General features: G+C 41.2%; 2 protein-coding genes across 2 annotated transcripts in view; both read left to right on the plus strand.

Moving 5' to 3' along the window:
* The first annotated feature begins 485 nt into the window (after positions 1 to 485).
* On the plus strand, positions 486 to 14,127 carry c6h1orf210 (chromosome 6 C1orf210 homolog). The gene is made up of 4 exons (XM_047586153.1): positions 486 to 2,009; positions 9,308 to 9,849; positions 10,056 to 10,250; positions 11,671 to 14,127. Exons 2-4 carry the CDS (start codon positions 9,807 to 9,809, stop codon positions 11,865 to 11,867), a joined length of 435 nt encoding a protein of 144 aa, XP_047442109.1. The 5' UTR covers positions 486 to 2,009; positions 9,308 to 9,806; the 3' UTR covers positions 11,868 to 14,127.
* A 2,159-nt stretch (positions 14,128 to 16,286) lies between these two features.
* Positions 16,287 to 20,374, plus strand: part of ap1m3 (adaptor related protein complex 1 subunit mu 3) — a 33,775-nt gene continuing 29,687 nt past the window's right edge. Inside the window, exon 1 of the mRNA XM_047587951.1 lies at positions 16,287 to 16,491. Within this exon, the coding sequence (XP_047443907.1) occupies positions 16,450 to 16,491 (42 nt within the window). The 5' untranslated portion in view covers positions 16,287 to 16,449. The remainder of the gene's footprint in view (positions 16,492 to 20,374) is intronic.

The raw sequence follows: 20,374 nt of genomic DNA on the forward strand, positions 1-20,374 counted from the left end.
AAGTAACTTAGTTACTTTACTGACTTTACTTACTTGTTTTTTTAAAGTGACTAAGTTAGATTACAAGTTACTTTAATACTGATAACGTGAAGTGTCACATACAGTACATGACGTCACTCCCACAAGAAATACGCAAAAATATATCTTTTTACGTGAAAATGGGAAAAATAGTAACGCACAGTGATTTTGGATAAGTAAATTTAATCTAATTACCCATTTGGAAATAGTAGCATGTTAGATTACTCGTTACTAAAAGTAGTCTGATTAGAATAACGTGTTACTAAGGCATCACCATGCTTGAGTCCAAGTAGACATTTTTCGAAAATTTCTATAAATTCCACAAGGCTTAATGCCTTATATTTAGATTGATCTAACAAACATCTGATGGACACTCATCCATGATAAGTTCATTGTGAACTCAAAGTGAAGCCTGAATTTCCCCAGACAATTTTTCTAGGGAAAGTTGGTCTAGTCTTTTGTCACGATGATCCTAATATACACAATAATTTAATTCAATTCAATACTATATAGTGTTCAAATTGATGAACTTTACTGTTTGTTTTTTTTTTTTTGCAAATATTCACGCACTCGGATTTGACATCTGCAATAAATTCCAAAAACATCCCAACTTGATTGGAACTGGGGTTTGTATATTGAGAGACGTAGATACCTACGAGAAGGTGGACAACCAAACAGCTTAATGCTGCCACCCACAGGGTTCGTCTGTGCCGAGGCATAACAAAACTCTGATTGCCGTGTTTGTTGGCATCGAACAGCAGATAAAGTTATCCGCTAGCACATGAGTGCAACGGAGCGCTAAGCAATTATTGCACCTATAGACCAAAACAGAGCTGAAAGAAAAGTTAATTCTTGATTTTCATTCAGCAGACATCCAGAAACACAACCTCAACCTCAAATCATAACATTTCTCTATCCACACTGCGTTTAAATATGCACCTACACCACAAGGCCAAACAAATCTGTCAGTGCACATTTAACATGAAAACATTCACCCGTGTTTGCTGTGTCCATATCAAATTTCGACTCTCTACTGCTGCAGCGTTTACTGCGATTACTTTTCCCTGCAACGATTATTTACGTATCAGTCAGTGTAAACGGGTCAGGTTTGCGTTACAGAAGAGATAAAAACACAAAACAGATAAGAGGGCGCTGAAAATGCCTCCCCCTCCCCCTCCAGGTACGCTGACTTATCATTTTAGCCTCTAAGTCCCTGCCATCTGCCCTGAGACATGCAGCTGAAGCATCCTGGAACATATGCAGAGGGGGAGGAAGAGTAAGGGAGGGAGACGTAAATATGCAGAGTGGACTGCAGAGTGACCAGGAAGTGGAGCTATTGTTTTCGGGGTCACCTCGCTTTTCCTTTCAGGTCCTCCAGAGGTCTGTTGACTCCGCTCAGGCTGTACGTCTTACATAAACAAAACTCCTCCTCGTCTGTATCTGCACAAGACTGTATCTTGTCCCGTTTCCTCTCTTGTCCAACGGGGGCTGAGTAAAGAGTTTATATTTTATGTTAACAATGGCATTCCAATTAAACCGCACTTGTGCAAACAGAGACGCTAAGGGAAGTGGTAATTCCACATAAGACATGCATCAATCAAGATTATTTTTGACTTCCAGAGAGGAAACATATATGCAAAAAAAAAGGGGAAAAAAAAAAACTGGTCTGACTAGTTGCTTCCAGAGTCAGTTGTGAGTACACAAAGGTAGTTACTATAATAGCAGCATATTCCTCACCAGTCATGTTTAATCTCTTCCTGGTTTGGCACCGCTGAGTGACAACGCTACCTCTGGCCAGGTCAGCCGAGCCATTGGACGGAGAGCAGCAGGAGGCGGGGCGGAGCGCACCTTAGTTACAAAGTTACCCATTAACTTTGTCCTTCTGGGAAGCAGCTGCAGAGCACACCTTGGCACAACCTTTGCACAGCGTTTCTACATTTCACAGGCGAGGCAAAAGCAAGAGGCTGACATGTGTGAGCGGAGTTGACCAGGTAAGACTTTCAACGCGCAGCTGCTCTGCTAGAACACGATGCTTTGGCGGTGTCTTTTACAGAATTGAATAATAGCACCCAACAGCATATTTACATGTCACCGCGATAGACCGAAAAACCCACAGACAAAGATTTACTTGTGGTATCAGCGAAAGGGAATTTTATCTAAAAATTGCTATATACATTTTAATAAAAGCATATATTAGTGAAAGGTAAATCTGCGTTTTCACTCCTGTTGTTTTCCGCCGTATCGGTTGAAGGCCGTTCTTTCTCAATGCAGAAAAGACACACAACCAAACTGTGTTTACATTTCTGTGACCTGCACTGCCCTACAAAGACGACTGGCAGCCAATAATGACTTTCAACCTCTCTGTTTTAAAATACTCAAAATAACTGCACCATAGTAATGTGTATATTCTGCATACTTTGTAGCAACCACCAACTCCAACTAAAAAAAAAAATATATATATATATATATATAGTATTTCTACTGCGTGGTTCCTGCAATCTGCTTTCGTATTGCTGCGCAGGCTGCAGTCACTGCACTGTGGTTTATTAATCTGTGTGCTGTAGGACTTACCAGCACGTTTGCTGTACTCTGACACAGACAAACAAACAGCCAACAACACAGCTGAGGTGAGAGGGATACATCAAGTGACAGCCAGCCTCAGCGTGACTGTCACTTGATGTGATTTATTATAGAGACAAACTAGAAATAATAACCAGTAATAACCAACAGCGTGTTGAAGATTAACCAAGAAAATCATCTGCAGTTTGTAGTTATTGTGTGTGTTTTCTGTCAGTGATTTCTTGGGGTAAAAACAAAACAAACTATAATTACATAACTTTTAATGACATTTGTAACTGTTGACACTGCTTCAGTAGTTATTGCTTTGTAGGTCTGTAGGTCTCCCTTGTGCCTCTAAAACAGTTGTGACTCATCAGAGAATGGACATGGGTCTTCTGAGGGGGTCCTGTGGTTCCTTCCAACAGGATGTTGTTAGTGGGGGGTCTTTGAGTCCTATGGGGGCCTCTGTGGATGCAGTTTTGTTCCACTGCATCCCACAGATATTTGATCAGTTTGGGATCTAGTGAATGTGGAGGCGAGGTCGACACCTTCTTCTGTTTTTCATGTTTTTTTTGAGCAGTTCCTAAAACGTTTTTGTGCGTCTGTGTTCGTGTCAGGCTGCATTCTGCACTCTGGAGATGGCTGCTGCCGTCAAGGAGTGTTATTGTTACGTGGTGGGGGTGCCCGGTCTGGTGTAGGTGGGTGGTACTTGTCTAAGTAACATCCACATGAATGCCAGGTCCAAAAGTCAGTGTTATTTACTTCTCCTCAGTCATAATGTTACGCCTGATCGGTGCCACAATGTGCTAGTGACCAACATGTTTGCCACCTGGTGTTTTCATTCCAGATAATGCACCATTAAGCATTGAGTTTTATTTAATAAAAAACAAACAGGTGGTAAAAGTCATTTTAAATATCCAGTCTCATAGTCCGCGGTGCGGGTTGACTTGTTTTATTAGCTCGGCTTTTACTAATTGTGTTCCCATGGCTTCTCTGTTGACATTATTCCAGGCCTGAATCCACACATGACATGTGAGGCCACTCCACTTAATCTATCACGACTTTGCCTTGGTCAAACAACAAAAAAAAAAAAAAAAGCACAAAGCATTATCTGGGTGTCGTTTTCATGTTAAAATACTTAACGCTTTGTCTGCGCGCGAGTTCAATAATCCCACTCGTAAACAACGTCTCTGCCAGATGTTTTTTTTCTCAACTCGCCGCTCAATTAGATCTTGCGGCGACGTTATCCTTGACAAACAATGGCCTCGGCCTCCGTGCGTTTCAAAGCGAGACAAAAATACAGGACTTGGCAGTGGGATGAGAAGGAAAGAGGGAGGCTGATCTGTGGCTTGTTAGGGTCAGGGTCGTTTAAAGGGCTACGGAGTGTGGATATGTGAGATGATTGCAGCCGGGGAGAGTGATTTGTACTTATATGACGTTAAGCAAACACAGTTTGTGATAAGAAATTATAAAAATGCATCATGTTTTCATGTTTTATTGAAGCTCTTGGTTACACAAGTTGACTGAAGGTCTTGAGGTAAAAGCCTCTTTCGCCTCATGATCAGATCGGAAACCCCAACACTGCTTTCAGTTCATTTTGTCTGTTCAAAGGAGTTTCCACGAGCGGAAAATAATTTTGATGTTTAATTCAGTTTGATAACAGAGAGAAGGAGTCGCACCCCTTAGCCATCATTAGTGTCTATAAGCCAACACTCAAACCAACAATTTGAGGCAGTGAAACAAACTAAGACACACTGACTTCTAGCTTTGAGACTGATATCTGAGCAGCGACAGGAATGCAAATCTTGCCATTTCGCATCCGAACACAAACGCAGCAGAGGCAGCACTCACAAACAAACTGCTGCTACATCTGACAAACACACACACAAATATATCTCTGGCTCCACTCGCTCCCGGTCCTGTGCTGCTCGGTGTGTGTGAGTGTTGTTGTGCTTTGCCTGTGTGTGTGTGTGAGGACAGAACAGGAAGAGATAAAGGCAGCCCTGTTGGTGTGTTTACAGCCAACACCGCAGAAGAGAATAGCTCGAGAAGATGAAGGGGAAGAGGCCTAATGGCTGGCGCTGAGCGGCCAGACCCCTCTCGCTGTGAAAAATCACCTCAGAGCTGAGAAAGGAAGCAAGACGTACAGAAAGCACGACCAGGAGAGCAACGGCCGGGTTTTCGGGAAAGAAGAAAACACAAATTACTTTTTCATGTTTTCAAGGCAGAGACATTCTTTCAGACATAAAATTTTGACTTTCCTTATCCTTTGACTTTACATGGGTACAGTCACACCGATCAGGCATAACATTATGACCACGTTCCTCATATTGTGTAGGTCTCCCTTGTGCTTCTTGTTGCTACTTGATCAGTTCAGGGTCCTGGGAATTTGGAGGCCATGTCAACAATTTGTGCCGTTTCTTCACATTTTTTTTGAGTTGTTCCTGAACCGTTTGTTTTTGCGGTGCATCCTGCTGGGGATGGCTGCTGCCATCGAGGAGTGGGCAGTACGTGACTAAGTAACGTCCACACATACGTCAGGTCCAAAAGTTTCCCAGCAGAACATTGCACTGTCACAAGGTGATCGATGTTATTCGCTTCTCCTGTCAGTGGTTTTAATGTTGTGGCTGATCTGTGTGATCACGATAAAGAACCCAGTCTTGGAACCATATCAATCAGACAATCAGAAGGAATTTTTGATTAAATCGCGAGCGGTTGTGTGAAGCTTTGATGAAGTGTTCAATAGGAAAATATTTGCTGCAGATGTACACCTGTGCCGACTCCCTGGTTGGAATAAATCCATTCTTTGAGCTCATATTTGCTCCACATGGGGTCGACAGCAGGAGAAATAAAGCACCAGTTGTTCAAACAAGTGTTTGAAAAAGATGAATGGAGCGAGAATTGACGCCGGCAGCAACGTTGAAAACACGGATTCGTCTCCGTCATCCTCTTCTGCTAAAATAATTTAAGTTCCTCTTCTTGTTCAGAGCTCCACAGGCGGCGGAACCACCCTGTAGAAATCAAGTAAGGTCCTATTCAGATTTGGTTATTTTAAATGCCTATATGAAATCAGTTTTATTAATTCATAAATGGTTAAGTTGGAGTCTCTGACTAGAATATATCAATCAGGTTAAATCCAGGTACTGTCCAGGTGGACATAGGCAGTTAACCCAGTGGTACATACAGTGTATCAAAACATGGAGACATTATCAAAAAGACAACCTCCATAGAGCAAATAAGTCTTTACCAGGCTCAGATCCAAACGCACTAAATAACAATGACTCAGCCCAGTCCATCAGTGCAAAGTCTATCTGTTTGTCTAATCTATTTAAACAGACAAATCTTTAGACTTTACTGTAGGTTATGGTTAGCAGGTCACTTACTTGTACTTGTAATTATTAAGTTTAAGGATATTTTATACATCTATTTGACTATATTTCATAAGTAAACGTTTACTTTGTAGATTTGTACTTCGCATACAGCGCAAAACATGAAAAAATCCTACACACTCGTATAAATTAAAGCAGATTCAACACTTTAAAATAGTACATTTGCCTCCTTTACTTTAAATATATTTTGATGGTTTCATTGTATTAAATTGTAGCAGTATTTTTTTGGCTTTTACTTCAATAAGGTACATAGATATGTCATATTTAAATTCCACTGTTTGCATTGAAAAGCTAACAGAATTTAGAGCATGTCCTTAGCAAAACCAACATGTCCTTAAAAGCACTGAACACAAGGTGTCTTAGGATCAATAATCCAGGTCAAGAACATAAAAATACAGGCGCTAGCGAGGCATGTCAAACACATCAGTTCAGTGGAGGTCGAAGAACAGAACTCGTCTGACTGCTTTTTCTCTCCCGCAGCTCTACTGTAAATACAGAGAGCCAAGCAGGCGGCTTGTAAACTCATGCAAATGTGCAGGAAATTTGCAAATGGCTTGTACATAAAGGTTGCTCTCTCCTCCCAGCGCAGGTTACTGTAGATAACAGCTTTACATTTGCATTTAGGAAAACATCAGTGAGGTTTTGATGCAAACAGCACGACAAGTGAGAGCGTAGCACGAGCTCCATGGACCCCGACTAGTCTCTTAAGAGTGTCTGGAAGCGTGATGCTACATCCAGCAGCCGGACAAAAGCAGGTGAAAGTATAAATTAAACCAACTCCAAAAGCTGTTGTAAATCAACACAGGATGCCAGGACTTTCTTACGACTGAAACTCTGTGTTTAACGGAAAAAAAAGACCAAATATCCAGTGTCGAAATGTTGAACCTGGTGCCAGTAACGCATTTTTGTAGACAGGGGGATTTTAACCACTGGGTTGCATCACGTTTTCTTTTTTAACGGCAAGTATTTGTGAAGCGATGAGAGCAAAAGTTGTGCGAATGAAACATTTTTCCCATTCTCGCTTGATATAGGATTTCATCTGCTCGAGAGTTTTGGGCCATCTCGGTCTCTTTCGCTCTCACCACAGAGTTATCGTGTTGTAATATTGGAGAGCGTGGTTTGGCATTGTACTTGCCGAATCTAGCGAAGCATTCGCTGAAAAAGACGTTGTTCAGAGGCTGCAACTTGAATTTGTCTTTCTGCAATCACAGATGCGCAAGTTGCCCGTTCCATGTGCAGGAATGCACCACCAGACCATCACGGCCCCTGGCTTTGGAACCATGACCTGAAAAAAAAAAAAAAAAAAAAAAACTCCTCTTTAGCCTTTGAAGACTCAGTATCCATTACCACTGTCAGACCACTGAGCAGTTTTCTACTTACCATCTTTAATTAGCTCAGATCAGAGAGGCCAGTGTTCCTGGATCTTATTTATTTAGAGTGTTCTCTATGGGTGAACATTGGTTAGATGTAGCAAACATGGCGCCCGCAAAACACGTGACCAGCTCACAACCAATCAGCATAGCGGTCCATTCCCTCTTTGTCCAGACTCTCTCTGATATACGGCTCTAGTAAGACTGGCAGATATATCATAACGCTGAACAGTAGATGGCAGCAATTTGCCAAAACTGCACTTATTTTTCTTGAGAAACTTCATTTAATGGTCATTAAATGTGAACGTTTTCAAACTGTATTTCTTAACGCTAAACAAAGAGAAAAATCTGTACTTGTGACTACTAGTAAGTTAGTATGCGAATGTATTTACTGGTCCGGGCCCTTGGGATCAGACTGGGCTGTATAAAAAAAGCTTGAAGCTAAAGTTTGACACCGCTGATCTAGAATGAATAAACTGTGGACTAGTTCAGGACGATGGTTTGTAACTCTTCCTAGTTTCCTCGGTTCACAGCTAATAACTGACACAGATAGGAAGAGTTATTAGCTTAAGGCAGATGGCTGTAATTTTTGAGCTACGTTCAGGTGCAACTTTTTGGTCAAGATCCAGCTGGCCTTCGTTGCCGGTAGTTCTTTGTTGTCAGTTTGGCGTGTCCAAGGCCTTTATTCTGAAAGACTCACGCTGCCCTCAGTGAACTCTGTCTTTGCACTACATGCCATGACATTTATGTTACAGGTTATTATATTTATTGACCTGTTTTTATATCTTGTTTTGCACCTGCCAGTTACTTGTGCAACCTTGGGCTCACTTTTCAGTCTCTCATGTGCCTTAGTTTTTATATTTATATGTACTGACTTCTTTGTTTTTTTTTTTTTTTTATCCCAGAATAAAGCAGGCTTTGACGTCCTCATCTTTATTTTAATGTTGGGCTACTACCAGGTCCGTCCTCTTTGGAAATGAGATTGTTATTGTGATCCTTGTGTGCGGATGTATGGGGAGTTTAGTGATGTTTCCAGGCTTTGTGGTGCACAAAACATTCCCACAAAGACTTTTCTGTAAAACGTTGCCAATATGGGACGGCATCTACGCTGATTTACACACTGATCAGCCACAATATTATGACCACTGATAGGAGAAGTGAATAACATTGACCATCTTTTCACAACACAATGTTCTGCTGGGAAACATTTTGGACCTGGCATTCATGTGGATGTTATTTAGACATGTACCCCCCCACCGAGACCAGACCAGGCACCCCCACCCCATAGCAATGACACACTTTGGTGACAGCAGGGTGCAGCCTGAGACAGGCACACACACAAAAAACAACACAAAGTGTTGATGTGGCCTCCGAATTCGCTTGTGAGCAAGTATCTGTAGGATGATCCTTCGAGAATCGCAGTCTGCCGCTCATCTATTGCAGATTTCAGATTCTCTGACCCACTCACCGCACACAAAGACACAAACAGGTGATGTTGCCAGTGTTTCGTGTCAGCTAGACCTACGGAGGAAAGTCCTACAGTATGTGGGACTTCCTGTTTGTGTTCTCTTTTCCTGTTGTTATCCTGAGTTATCCTCCTGAACTCCCAACAGCTCAGTTATGCTCAATTATGACTTCTGGATACAAGTGATCCAGGCAGCGGCTCCTTGTTTTTTTTTCCTTTTTTATTTATTTTTTTTTTTATCATGACACACTCACTGTTCGTCGACACTTAGTGAGATATTCAGGTCATTTGACTGTTCTCGCTCATTCTGTGTGGCTCAGTTATGAAATATGCATTTAACTGCACGAAGATTTCAAAGCCACAGTGCGCGTGGGGTTTAGGGGCGTTTTAGTTTACTGGTGATCTACATAACTGAAGAAGCTTTTGTAGCAAGATGTAGGAACGAATTTCAAATAGACGGATTTGCACTGATTTAATTGCTTCGTTCTCTTTTACACTTTCTCTAGAGCCTCACTTCACTGCACCAGGGAGGATTCTGGCTCAACGTATCAACTCTTAAATATGACATTGCTGCCGTCAAGTTGGTGCTGAACTGAGGCGTCCCCTGTCACTCAACCTTGCCACCTAGTGGAGCTCTACCGGTTCAACTCCCCTCTAGTCAACAAATCTTTTCAAACAACTGCCTCCCTCATCTGGGGAAATGCTTGCCCTGCAACACCTCATCGTCCTCCTCCACGTCCCGTTTAACGTTTACCTGCCTAAGACGAAATAGCACAAAAACTGCTTTTTCACATCATCAAACAATGAAAACCCTCCCCCAGTTACAGCGGTTCTAGAGCGACTAATGTGTAATATACTCCCACAGTCCACGGTTTGGTGTTAGAGTTAATGGTATCCCAAAGCAAGACAGGAGCCTCATTCAACTAGAAGCTAATTAAGCCACACAGGAGAAAGTCTCCCCCCCCCCCCCCCAGGAAGAGTCTGCACAAACAAGAGAAAAGCCAGATGGAACTACCACTGAATGAGACAACAACGCCGCCTAAAAATGGTAGGCGCTCAGCAAAGTTACAAAGAAGCTATTTGTTTATCGCAAGACAATGTTTTCTCAAAATCTGCTCTAAAAGCTGCTGGTGCCACAAACAAACACCAGGTCTACTGGGATTTACGTCTATATTGAGATTACTTTGGGCGTTCAGGTGCTTCCCTTTCCACAGTTGCGCAGGCTGTTGTGTGATTCACTGCTTTCTCTTACAGGCACTTTGACAACTCAGGCGCCCAGTTATGCCAACCACAACTGGGAGTTCCTGGTGGCCGTCCTGGCCACGGCCATCACCGTCTCCATTCTCATCGCCCTTCTGGCTAAATGTCACTTGATTCGGCACTACCTGGCCAGCTACAGGCACACACGGCTGAGGGAGGCAGACGGTGTCAGCCAGGGTGACCCATCGGGTTCGTTTTTCTCGTGTTACATCTCAGAGAATACTGTGCTGTACACCGATCAGACATAACATCATGACCACCTTCCTAATATCGTGTAGGTCTCTCTTGTGCCTCCAAAACAGGTGAGACTCATCAAAAAAATGCTCATGGACCTTCTGAGGGTGTCCTGTGGTATCTGGCAACAGTTATTAGTGGGAGCCTTTGGGTCCTATGGGTTTGAATCGAGGGGCCTCTGTGGATCATCCCACAGATACTTGATCAGTTTAGGATCTAGTGAAATTGTTTTTTGTGTGTGTGTGTGTGTCAGGTTGCACAATACTGGGGGTCTGGCGTGGTCTAGGTGGATGGTATATGTCTAAGTAACATCATCAGAACATCAGAAGATGCTCACATCAGTGGTCATAATGTCGTGGCTGATCTGCGTATATTGATTTGGAGAACGGGATGAAATGATACTGTAGAACAGACACGTTTCATCAGTGACGTTCAGAAACATGATCAGTGATGAACATCTGTCCAGCTAACAGCTACAACCACAAAAGTGTTTTTTTTTCTAAATATGTAAAAATATCCCGCAGTGTTCAGTCGCTTCTTAAAGCTACAGTAATCGATATTTCTGTATTAACATGGGGTTGAGTCATTATGTGTAACGCCAGCTATGCGAATATTCACCTGACTCTTTCACAAGCTCTTCCTGCTCATTGTCTTGGTTTTCCGGCCCTGTTGTTTTTCTGTTTATTTTATTTATTTTTTTTGCAACAGATGTGCCGACGTGCACTCAACAAACTAACACGCAAAACAATGTTGTTAGTGGGGGTCGAGGGGAGGCGCCTCTGCGGGTCAGACTTGTTCCAGTGCGCCCCACAGATACTTGATCAGTTTTGGATGTGGGTTGTTTGTCACGTCTGTGAAATCACGTGAGGCGGTGCACTCCATGGTCCCACCATGTGTGTGGAGAGAAGAATATGTGTGAGGTTTCTCCATAAGTGTGACGTGAAATCTGATTTGTGATTTGGGTGGGATTTTAAAATGCGGATCGTTCGTCAGAATCATGATGTTGTTTTTGTATATAAACAGGGATGTATACATCGAGAACAGTATGCTCACTTATTTAACTGTGGTGTCAGGTCCACACATCTACTACAAAAAGGGAAATGTACACTGAAAGCAGAAACTGAAGTGAGAAGAGAAATACAGTTCTACCCGCTATCGTTTGTTTTAAAAGTGCGGCAAGTGTCTCTATATTACACTCAGTTTACAGGAAGATAAAACTATAATGTAAAGCACATTTAGAGGTAAATAAAGCAACTTTGCCTGATGATGTTACAGATTACAAGTACTCCTGCCCTGTCCACCTACCGTATAAAGCAAATCTTTTTTTAATCTTTTAGTGGAAATAACTCTCCATTGTGGTTTTTGCTCCTTCCAGGCATGGACGTGGAGTTTGCCATGCACAACGGGGTGCAGCCTCACTGCGTGCCTCCTGTGGGCGAGGAGGACGACGACGGCTTCATTGAGGACAACTACATCCCGGCCAGCGAGAGAGCGAGGGCCGAGAGAGCGGCGGAGATCCTAGAGGAGGACACGGAGGAGGAGCTCGAAGAGATTGAATTCAGCATCGCTTAGCTGGAGAAATGGAAATACACCTCTTCAGCTGAGACAGAAAACCCAGGGCCGCCACTTACACTCCTATTTTTTTTTTTTTATCCTTTCAATGTGTATTTTAAATGTGCACTGAATGGAGACATGGTACAGATAAGTGTAGGGAATACACAACATTTTAAATATGTAATTTCAAAGAAGGATGCTGAATAAGTTAATGCACAGGGCAGTATGATGACAGAAGTTCTCTATGTGGTGGCCCCCACACCAGAGAATTTCAACACATTTTTTAGGAAAATGTTAAAAAAAAAAAAAGTATATCTTGGTTGTACAGTTCCATAAAAGCACAGTGAAGATTGGCTTTTCAAAATTAACTTATTCAAGTATTCTTTAGAGGTAAAAAAAAAAAATAACTAGCTATAACTGCCTTTGACAGAAATACCTTCTTGCAGTTGTTTTGCATAATTGTGTGCAAGGTTGACTTGCTAATTAAAGGTGATGTTTAGGGCGTTCTTGCATATACTGCCTGTTTGAAATGTCCAACAACATTTCAAGAGATTCAGACTTGACTAGGTCGTTCCACGGTTCACCATTTCTTTTGGGGTGATTTCTCTGTGGATTTGCTACGTGCTTAGAGTCTGTATCCTTCTCAAAGTTCCACCTCAGACTCATCTTCAGCTTTTCTTCACATTAGCCGCAAGCAGTCTTTGGTAGGATGCAGAATTCAGAGTTGGAACTAATGACTGGAAACTTCCAAAACCCAGCAAATTCTTGGTCGTACATAGAAGTCATGTTTGGCCTGTGCCTGTCTACTGCTATTGAATTGAGTTGTTTCTTGTCTCCAGAGCACATTTTTTCCAAAAAGCCACGTCCGTCCATTTATTCATCTGCGACTGTAGTTTGGACAGCAAAGACTTTTCCTCGGATGCAGGTCAGATTTGTGCAGTCCTTTTCCGATGGTAGACACAAATACACTGTCAGCAGTTGTCAGAGTTGCCTGAAGATCCTATTATGAAATTCTGAGCTTTCTGGAGACTACCCTGAATCACCTTTATTAATAGACTTTCAAAGAGCTTCTTTAAATAGTCAAGAAAGAAAGAAAACAACTTCCGTTGCATGCGCTTACTGTATGAGTGTACACAGGTACATTTGTTCATGGAGTGCTTTATTTGGTGGCAGACTGACACCAGTGATATCCATGATGCGTTTTTATTATGAGTGACGATCATGGGAATTTAATTTGAACTTCAAGCTGCCTTCTCTTGTTTTTAAAGTCTGTAAATAACCGTATAAACCGATCACATTTAAATACAGTCTCAGTTTAAGGCTGAGGTGATTGACAGATTAATCTGATACCACTGTTTATCTTGGTGTGATCTGAACAGATAACAACAGTGCAATCAGTGATAACAATGAGGTAGATGTAAACAGGGGTAACCGTGAGAAAACGTCTAGCTTAGCACTGCTATTTGTTTTTGTTTTTTTTTATAGGTGGAACGCTATGCTAGCAACTAAGCCATACAGGAGACATGTGTAGCTCTCAGGGCATTTTACTTTGAGGGAAGGATTTCAGATTCTGCTTCATAGGAAGGAGTTCATTAGGTACACTAGCAGTTCAGTCCTGCACTAAATCTTAGCATCCTGAAGTTTATTGTATTTGGCACTTATTAAAAATAACCAAGAGCTGTTCATTTGACATTTTTATTGTACAACCCCATTTTAGTCAGTAGACTAGGATAAATAAGAAAAAACATTTTTGTGTTGAATTCAATACAGCGCCACAAACTACACCCCCCATTATGATCATACAGTTCTTTGTTGTGTCGTTTCAACATAAAGAAAACACTTCATCAGTCATGAAGTGGTATTTAGTGCCAAACTGTATTATTAGAACGCATCCATTTCCACCAGTGTACCTAATGTTTTGGTTTGTTATTGTGGTGTATTGAAGTTGTTGTACCTTCACTATTTGGATTCAGATCTTTTGTTTGTGCTGTTACCATATCATTGTACATAGTGTTTTTTAATTCGACTGAATGTGAGCACAGCAAGATTTTTTTTTCTTTTTTTAATAGAGAATATAGAGAGGTATGACAGCTGCTGGATGGAAAAGTAGGGCGGCTCATTTATAAAAGGAGGAGTACTTGTAATTAGAAAGTACAACTTTCTACTTTTGGCTGCTATTTTTAGGATAACCTTCAGGGAAAGAATTCAATACTTCACCTACTTATGATGAATAAACTCATCACGAGGTTTGCCAATAAAAATCAGACTGTGAGTGAAACAGCGTGGCCTGCAGTCTGTGTATTTTCGACTCAACCTATAGAGCCCTTCAGAGTTTGTAAACAATGTGATGTTTTTTGAGGGGCGGGGCTTAAATGGATGCAACACATCTCAAACACTATAGCCTGTAAACGGTGATGAGCGCACTTCAATGGACTGTTTTCGTAAGAACTGGCGAGGAAAACGCATATTTTAGAGTTTAAAATAACACTCCCCGAGACCGTGAGTGTTATTTTAAAAAAGTTGACTCTGACTGATGGGACTGCATTCACCGACCCCTACACTCTCACTCACTGGACGGATGATTTGACCAAATGAGGCCACAGAGGGAACGAAGTCTGGTTTGTCTTTAAAGTGAGGCCTCTCCAACAAAGATATTACAAGAAGTAAGTGGAATCACTGTGGAGGTGGACGTAGTTCTGCTTGGACACCCCCGAAACATGTCAGTAATGTTGCGTTAGCTCACGGTTAGCATTAGCATTAACGTGTAACAAGAATCCCCCATGTCCACCATTCAATGAGCAGACATTTACATGGACCTAATTGAGGCATACGAATCGTTAGACGGCTATAACAATGTCTTGAATGGAAATGTGCAAGATTTACAATAGAAGAATTTGAACAATGACTTTTGGCCAAACACGGAGGGACTTCTTTATCAATTGAAGCCTTTCTAACAAAGATATAACAAGAAGTAAGTGGAACCACAGTGGAGACTTCTGCTTGGATACCCCTGAAACACACAGCTAACATTGCATTACCTAGTGGTTAGCATTAGCATTAACATGTAACAAGAATCCCCTAAATAAGGATTAACTTAACGTAATTTCAGTCACGATTTAGTCTAAGCCATAACATTTCCCAGGCTGAAACTGATGATGCATCACATAATAATCTGACCTGATAAGAAATGTGTCATTGTTGATGATTGTCTCGCTCTAATCCTTTATTTTAATGCCAAACCAAAGTTGTCTACGACTGGCAGGCTGGTACGTGAAAAGTTCAAGTTAGTTTTTGATTTTTCAGTTTTGTCACCAAAAATACAGAAAGATGACATTTTCATGGTTGAAAGCGACAGTCTTCGCCCCAGCTTCCCTCTGTTTTGCCTCCAGCTAGCATTGTGACGTCACAGTGACACAGCCCACGAAGGGGTCTGCACAGGTAAACTTCCGAGGACCAGGTCCCCCACCGTTTAGTCGCAGTTGCCTAGTTGGACACTAACTGCGCTCTCTCCTCGCTCACCTTCCACTTTTTAAACTTTGTATTGCGCTGGCACAAACAACAGTGATTAAGCCTGACGAGGAGTGGCCTGGAGCGTTTCTTATCCTGTGAGGCCACGCAGCTGATGAGAGCGGTCTGACAGGTCTGTGTGAAGCTGTCAGGCGAGGCTGGCAGACCCGGAAACACGGCGCGTTAAGTTTACACCGACACCAGAAGTAAAGCGACCTCGTCACAAAAATAAAAGTTTTGAATTTAGTTTAAGTTGACGTGATTCAGACAAGCACCTACATAGACAGATAGCAAGGAGATGATAATACTCGTGTATTTCTTAAAGCTGGATAATAATAATCGTATAATGCTTAATTTAGTCGATAATAATGCTTCATATACACACAATAAGATCCTGAAGACACTTTTAATACGTGTCAAATATATTTTCCTTAAATTTAAATTTTATTGTAGACAAGGAGGTTATTTAATGTTAGTATTATGTACACCAGCGAGAGCGGCACAAAAACAAACAAACAAAAAAGTGACTGAAATGTCAAATCATTTAATTATTTTAGTATCACGTGACCTCTGTACATGTTTGAAATTATTAAAATACTACATTTTTAACTGATATGTAATTCTTAACCTGCAAAGTACAATAGGATAACCTCAATCAGTAGAAGTTAAAGTGATTTGGAAGTAAAAATCTGCTATGAAACTCGGATCAAGTGCGTACAAATTCCAGTAAAGTTCTTGAAATGTTAAAGCTACTTTAGGCAATTGGAAATCGTTAGTCAATTAATTCTAAAATAAATGAATAAATAAAAAGTAATTACGATTATTGTTAGTATTAATACTACTACTAATAATAAAAATATAAACACGAGGACTCGTAAATCGGAAGTTGTACTTCCGTGTTCGTGGGTAGCTTGACGCTCCGGTCCGGAAAAGCAGCGCGTTGTAGCGAAACGAAACGACTGAAGAGAGTGGAGGAGAGGAGGAAGCAGGATGATGGGAGCGAATATTATTCCATTTCAGTGACCCACATCTGACAGTAGAGCGTGGTATTATCTAGCCTTCTCCTTGTCCTTGAGGATTTCTCTCCGCCAGGATGTCGGCGTCGGCGATTTTCATCCTGGACCTGAAGGGAAAGGTAAGTTTGTGACGACTTGTTGTTGGTGGGGAAGTTGACATTAACAGCGGAGCACCTGCTGCAAGAAAGCGGCATGCTGGCTCACTTAGAGGCAAGCGAGTCACACTACATTTTATTATTCCTCCGTTCCACGTTGTTCTTCATATTCCTTAAATATTTGCGTTTCCTGAAAACCACTCATCGAGTTTGAGCATAATTTGTTTCTTGAAACCCTCAGACTACGACCGAGGGCAAACAGGAAGAAAAATTCAACTTGACAAACTCGTTTCTCCGATGTTGGGCATACACAGAGGGTTTGTTCTTGTGCAGCGATGCAGCCCTTATTGCATGCGATGTGTCCCATTTTAAAGTTAAAAACGTGACCCTTTGTAGCCTTGAAAAGTTTTCTCCTTAAAAAAAAACACAGTAGTTTATTTAATGCGACGTGTAAATTAAAGTATACTCCACGTGAGCAAAGCTAACTGGAAGCATCGTCAGTTAATCGATATGTAATGCAACATGAAAGTCAATAGGGACATTTTCTAACATTTTCTACAACTGTTAAAATGTGCGCAATCGTTTCTGCTGAATTTAATATCATTTTAGAACTGAATCCAATGAGTTCTTCCTTCCTCTGAGGAGTCACATCTGTTTTGGAGTATTGGGCAGGTGGTCATAATGTTATGCCTGATCGTATTTAAGTTAGATATGGTTAGACATTGACCAGACAAAATAAGCAATCTGAGGGCGTATCACACTTACTCTTAAAAGAAGAAGAAGAATTTTTAAAAAAGTAACAGCAGAAATTCAACCAATACTTCACAGGTCTTCAACAGGGGGCCCGCGACCCCTAGGGGGCACTGCAGGGGGGTCCCCAATTCTTTGGTTGATTAGACATTTTTTATATATATATATATATTTCATTTCCCCACCACAAATTTAAAATTCTTTAAATACACATTAGGTGAATCCAACATATTTTAGTAAAGGGATAAGGAATAGCTTAATAATGCAAAATGATGATAATGTATATTTATAAATAGCAGCAGACCGAGTTTAATATAGAACACATGCAGTAGGTAGAGGGTCCCTACTTAATGTCTCATCAGTTTGGGGGTCCTTGGCCTGAAAAGCGTTGAAGACCCCTGCAGTACGTGAAGTCAAAGATAGTGAAAGCTAGTGTATGGACCGGCCTACATCTTTTTGCCATCGCTGCTCTCGACTTGAAAAGAAAATACTGTCAACGCTGCCTCCGCTCCTTCTGGCTGCACATGTTCCAAGCCCGCTATCAGAATGAGGAATTTGGTGGTAGGGAGTTGTGGATGACATCTAAAACTCTGTCCTTGGGTCATACGTGATGAACTGCATCAGCCGCCTCAATTACACCGCTTCAGAGTTACAATAATTTAACTTGGTACTCACCCCGCTGTGCATCGCCAAAGGTTTTTTGGCTTATCGTCACAACAAGTTGTTAGATTTCATTCACATTGCACAAGGGGAATACAACAATCTGGATTAATTGCTGTATTTTTAAATGTTTTTATTTAGTGCATTTATCATACTAAATTAGATTTTGCATCTCAGCCTCTAAGACTTTATTTAGTTTAGGTCAAGAAAAGGAATTGCTATAAAAGCCTTAGATGCTTGGCAACCATCAGGAAGAAGGATCACTCCTTTGTAGCCTTGACGTCTAATGATAGTACAAGGTTTTAACTTTCTCTCTTCTATCTGTCTCTCTTTGCCCCGGGGCAAATCAGTGGCTCTTCACCTTCAGTCCTCATCATCCTCTGTCCTGGCCAGATGAGGTCCTGTATTATTATAGCAATGGAAGAAAAATACTTGTGTGAATAATGCATCAAACTAAAATGGAGACAAGAGTGAACAAATATATAGATGCAAATAATTGGTGGTTTTCAAGAGATTAACCAAAACCAGTCACCCAGGGATGGAAAGGTCACTTGATAACATTCAGCTACTGCAGAAGCCAGTTTCCATTTCTGCCCTTTATCCCTTCACCCTCAGGTTACACCCCCACGCCCTCCCTTCCATCATACCTCCTGGGCACTAGACTGCACATGACTGACCTGCTCCGTAGGCTAAAATGTCAGGCTATTGAAATCAACACGGCATCTTTTGTCCCCAGTGCTCCTCAATAGAATCACTAATAAGTGAACATCCTCAAGCCAAAGCGTTTGGATTGTCTTGGATTCGATTGGCACATTTGATCAGTCGTTTCTGGACAACTTTTAACACCACTGGCAATCTTACTCAAGAAACAAGACATGTTCTATCTGTAGCTGTGATCCGTAAAAAGCAACAGCCTTTACTGTATATGATACCAAACTATGAACATGAACACCACAAACATGACATTTAACACTTGACTCACCACAAATCAAAGAGCTGCCTGGGAGGAATCACCCAGTCAGAGGTAGCTGAATTCAAGGACGATAATATAACTACATCAACGAATGCTTGAGCAATACTTGTACTTCTGTTACACTGCTAGACATGGTGTGATGGAATCCTTGTCAGACTGTTGGTGTTGTTGGCACAAATGTTCATGGGTCCTTGAAGATGACTTTGGTAGTTCCCTGACTTTTTCTCATGCTATGAGCTGTTTGAAATTAGGACCATTTTTACAGCTATTGTCTGCGGAGGTTCTCAGTCATCCAGGTCATGGTAATCAAAAAAAGGGTTGAAGGGTCAACCCTTTTTTTGGTTTAACAGCTATTGTGTGGACTACCATAAAATGTATCGCTACTATTGAATACACAACTCTAACTGTTAGTGGTGTAACGGTTAACGGTTAGCACTGGCTGCCGCACATCTGCACACAAGACACCTTAGCTAACCTTATACAGGGAGACTTTATTTAACCTCACACAGAGACACTTTAGCTAAATGTTTGTATATGTTTGTATATCTCATGTAATTCTTTACAACCTACCCCAATCTTTACAATATACCTCATTCTTATTTATATTATATTATATTATATTATATTATATTATATTATATTATATTATATTATATTATATTATATTACATATTATTTTATTATCATGATTCTTGGACAAAATGGGGGGGGGATTAATACTTTATTTCGTGTCTGCTAATATTCAAATCAAGCTTTATTTATATAGAACTTTTCCGACAAAAATATGGAACCCAAAGTGTAAACTGCAAAAACATAGAACATTACAACAAGAAACAAAATCAAAATATTAGCATGCCAAGACAGGCTGGCTGGGCTTCTGCATTTGCGCGCAGTGTGACCACATTAGAGCTGCTAGTGTGACTGAAAACTCTTGATGTACAATGAACCTTAAACTGTTAAGAAAACGAGCCACTGTCGCGATGTTAAATGGTTGCAATTCATAAACCAACTCAGTGGCTTCGTGTCATTATTTCAACTACAAGTAAACGACTGTCAACCCCTAGCAGCTGTGTCACACAAACAAATAAGCATTGAATTTAATGAGATGTGGACGTGTTGGAATAAGGACTATTGGACGATTGGATTGATTTTGCTCTTGGTGTGATTTGCACTGTGATTGATTTGTAAACTGTTGATGGGTGATACAAACTGACATTAGCTTTGTGGAGTTTTTTTTTTTTTTTTTTCTGCTGCTGCTGTTTTCCCTCCAGTCATACGCCCCACCGAGGGTTTTTCTGGCTGCCATTTGCTTTCAGAGGTCAGCAGTGAGTGGCTCCCATTGATTTCACACATTGTAAACAGTCACTGATTGCCTCGCGTGGCCCAGTAACAAACTGCCACCGAATCCCCACAATGAGATTGTTCCCTCTGTGATTTCCGCCGGTTTTATGAGATAAAACTTTTCTGCTTTGGTTTAAAAAAAAAAAAGATCTGTTAAAAGCATAAAAAAAAAAAAAACAGCAG

The sequence above is a fragment of the Mugil cephalus genome, chromosome 6, assembly GCF_022458985.1.
Source record: "Mugil cephalus isolate CIBA_MC_2020 chromosome 6, CIBA_Mcephalus_1.1, whole genome shotgun sequence".
Classification (NCBI taxonomy): Eukaryota; Metazoa; Chordata; class Actinopteri; order Mugiliformes; family Mugilidae; genus Mugil; species Mugil cephalus.

Excerpts from the sequence above, each read along its gene's own strand:
- c6h1orf210 (XM_047586153.1), top strand. The coding sequence starts at position 9,807 with ATGGAACTACCACTGAATGAGACAACAACGCCGCCTAAAAATG. Across the intron at positions 9,850-10,055 it reads AACAACGCCGCCTAAAAATG|GCACTTTGACAACTCAGGCG; the intron begins GTAGGCGCTCAG and ends TTTCTCTTACAG. Across the intron at positions 10,251-11,670 it reads CAGCCAGGGTGACCCATCGG|GCATGGACGTGGAGTTTGCC; the intron begins GTTCGTTTTTCT and ends TGCTCCTTCCAG.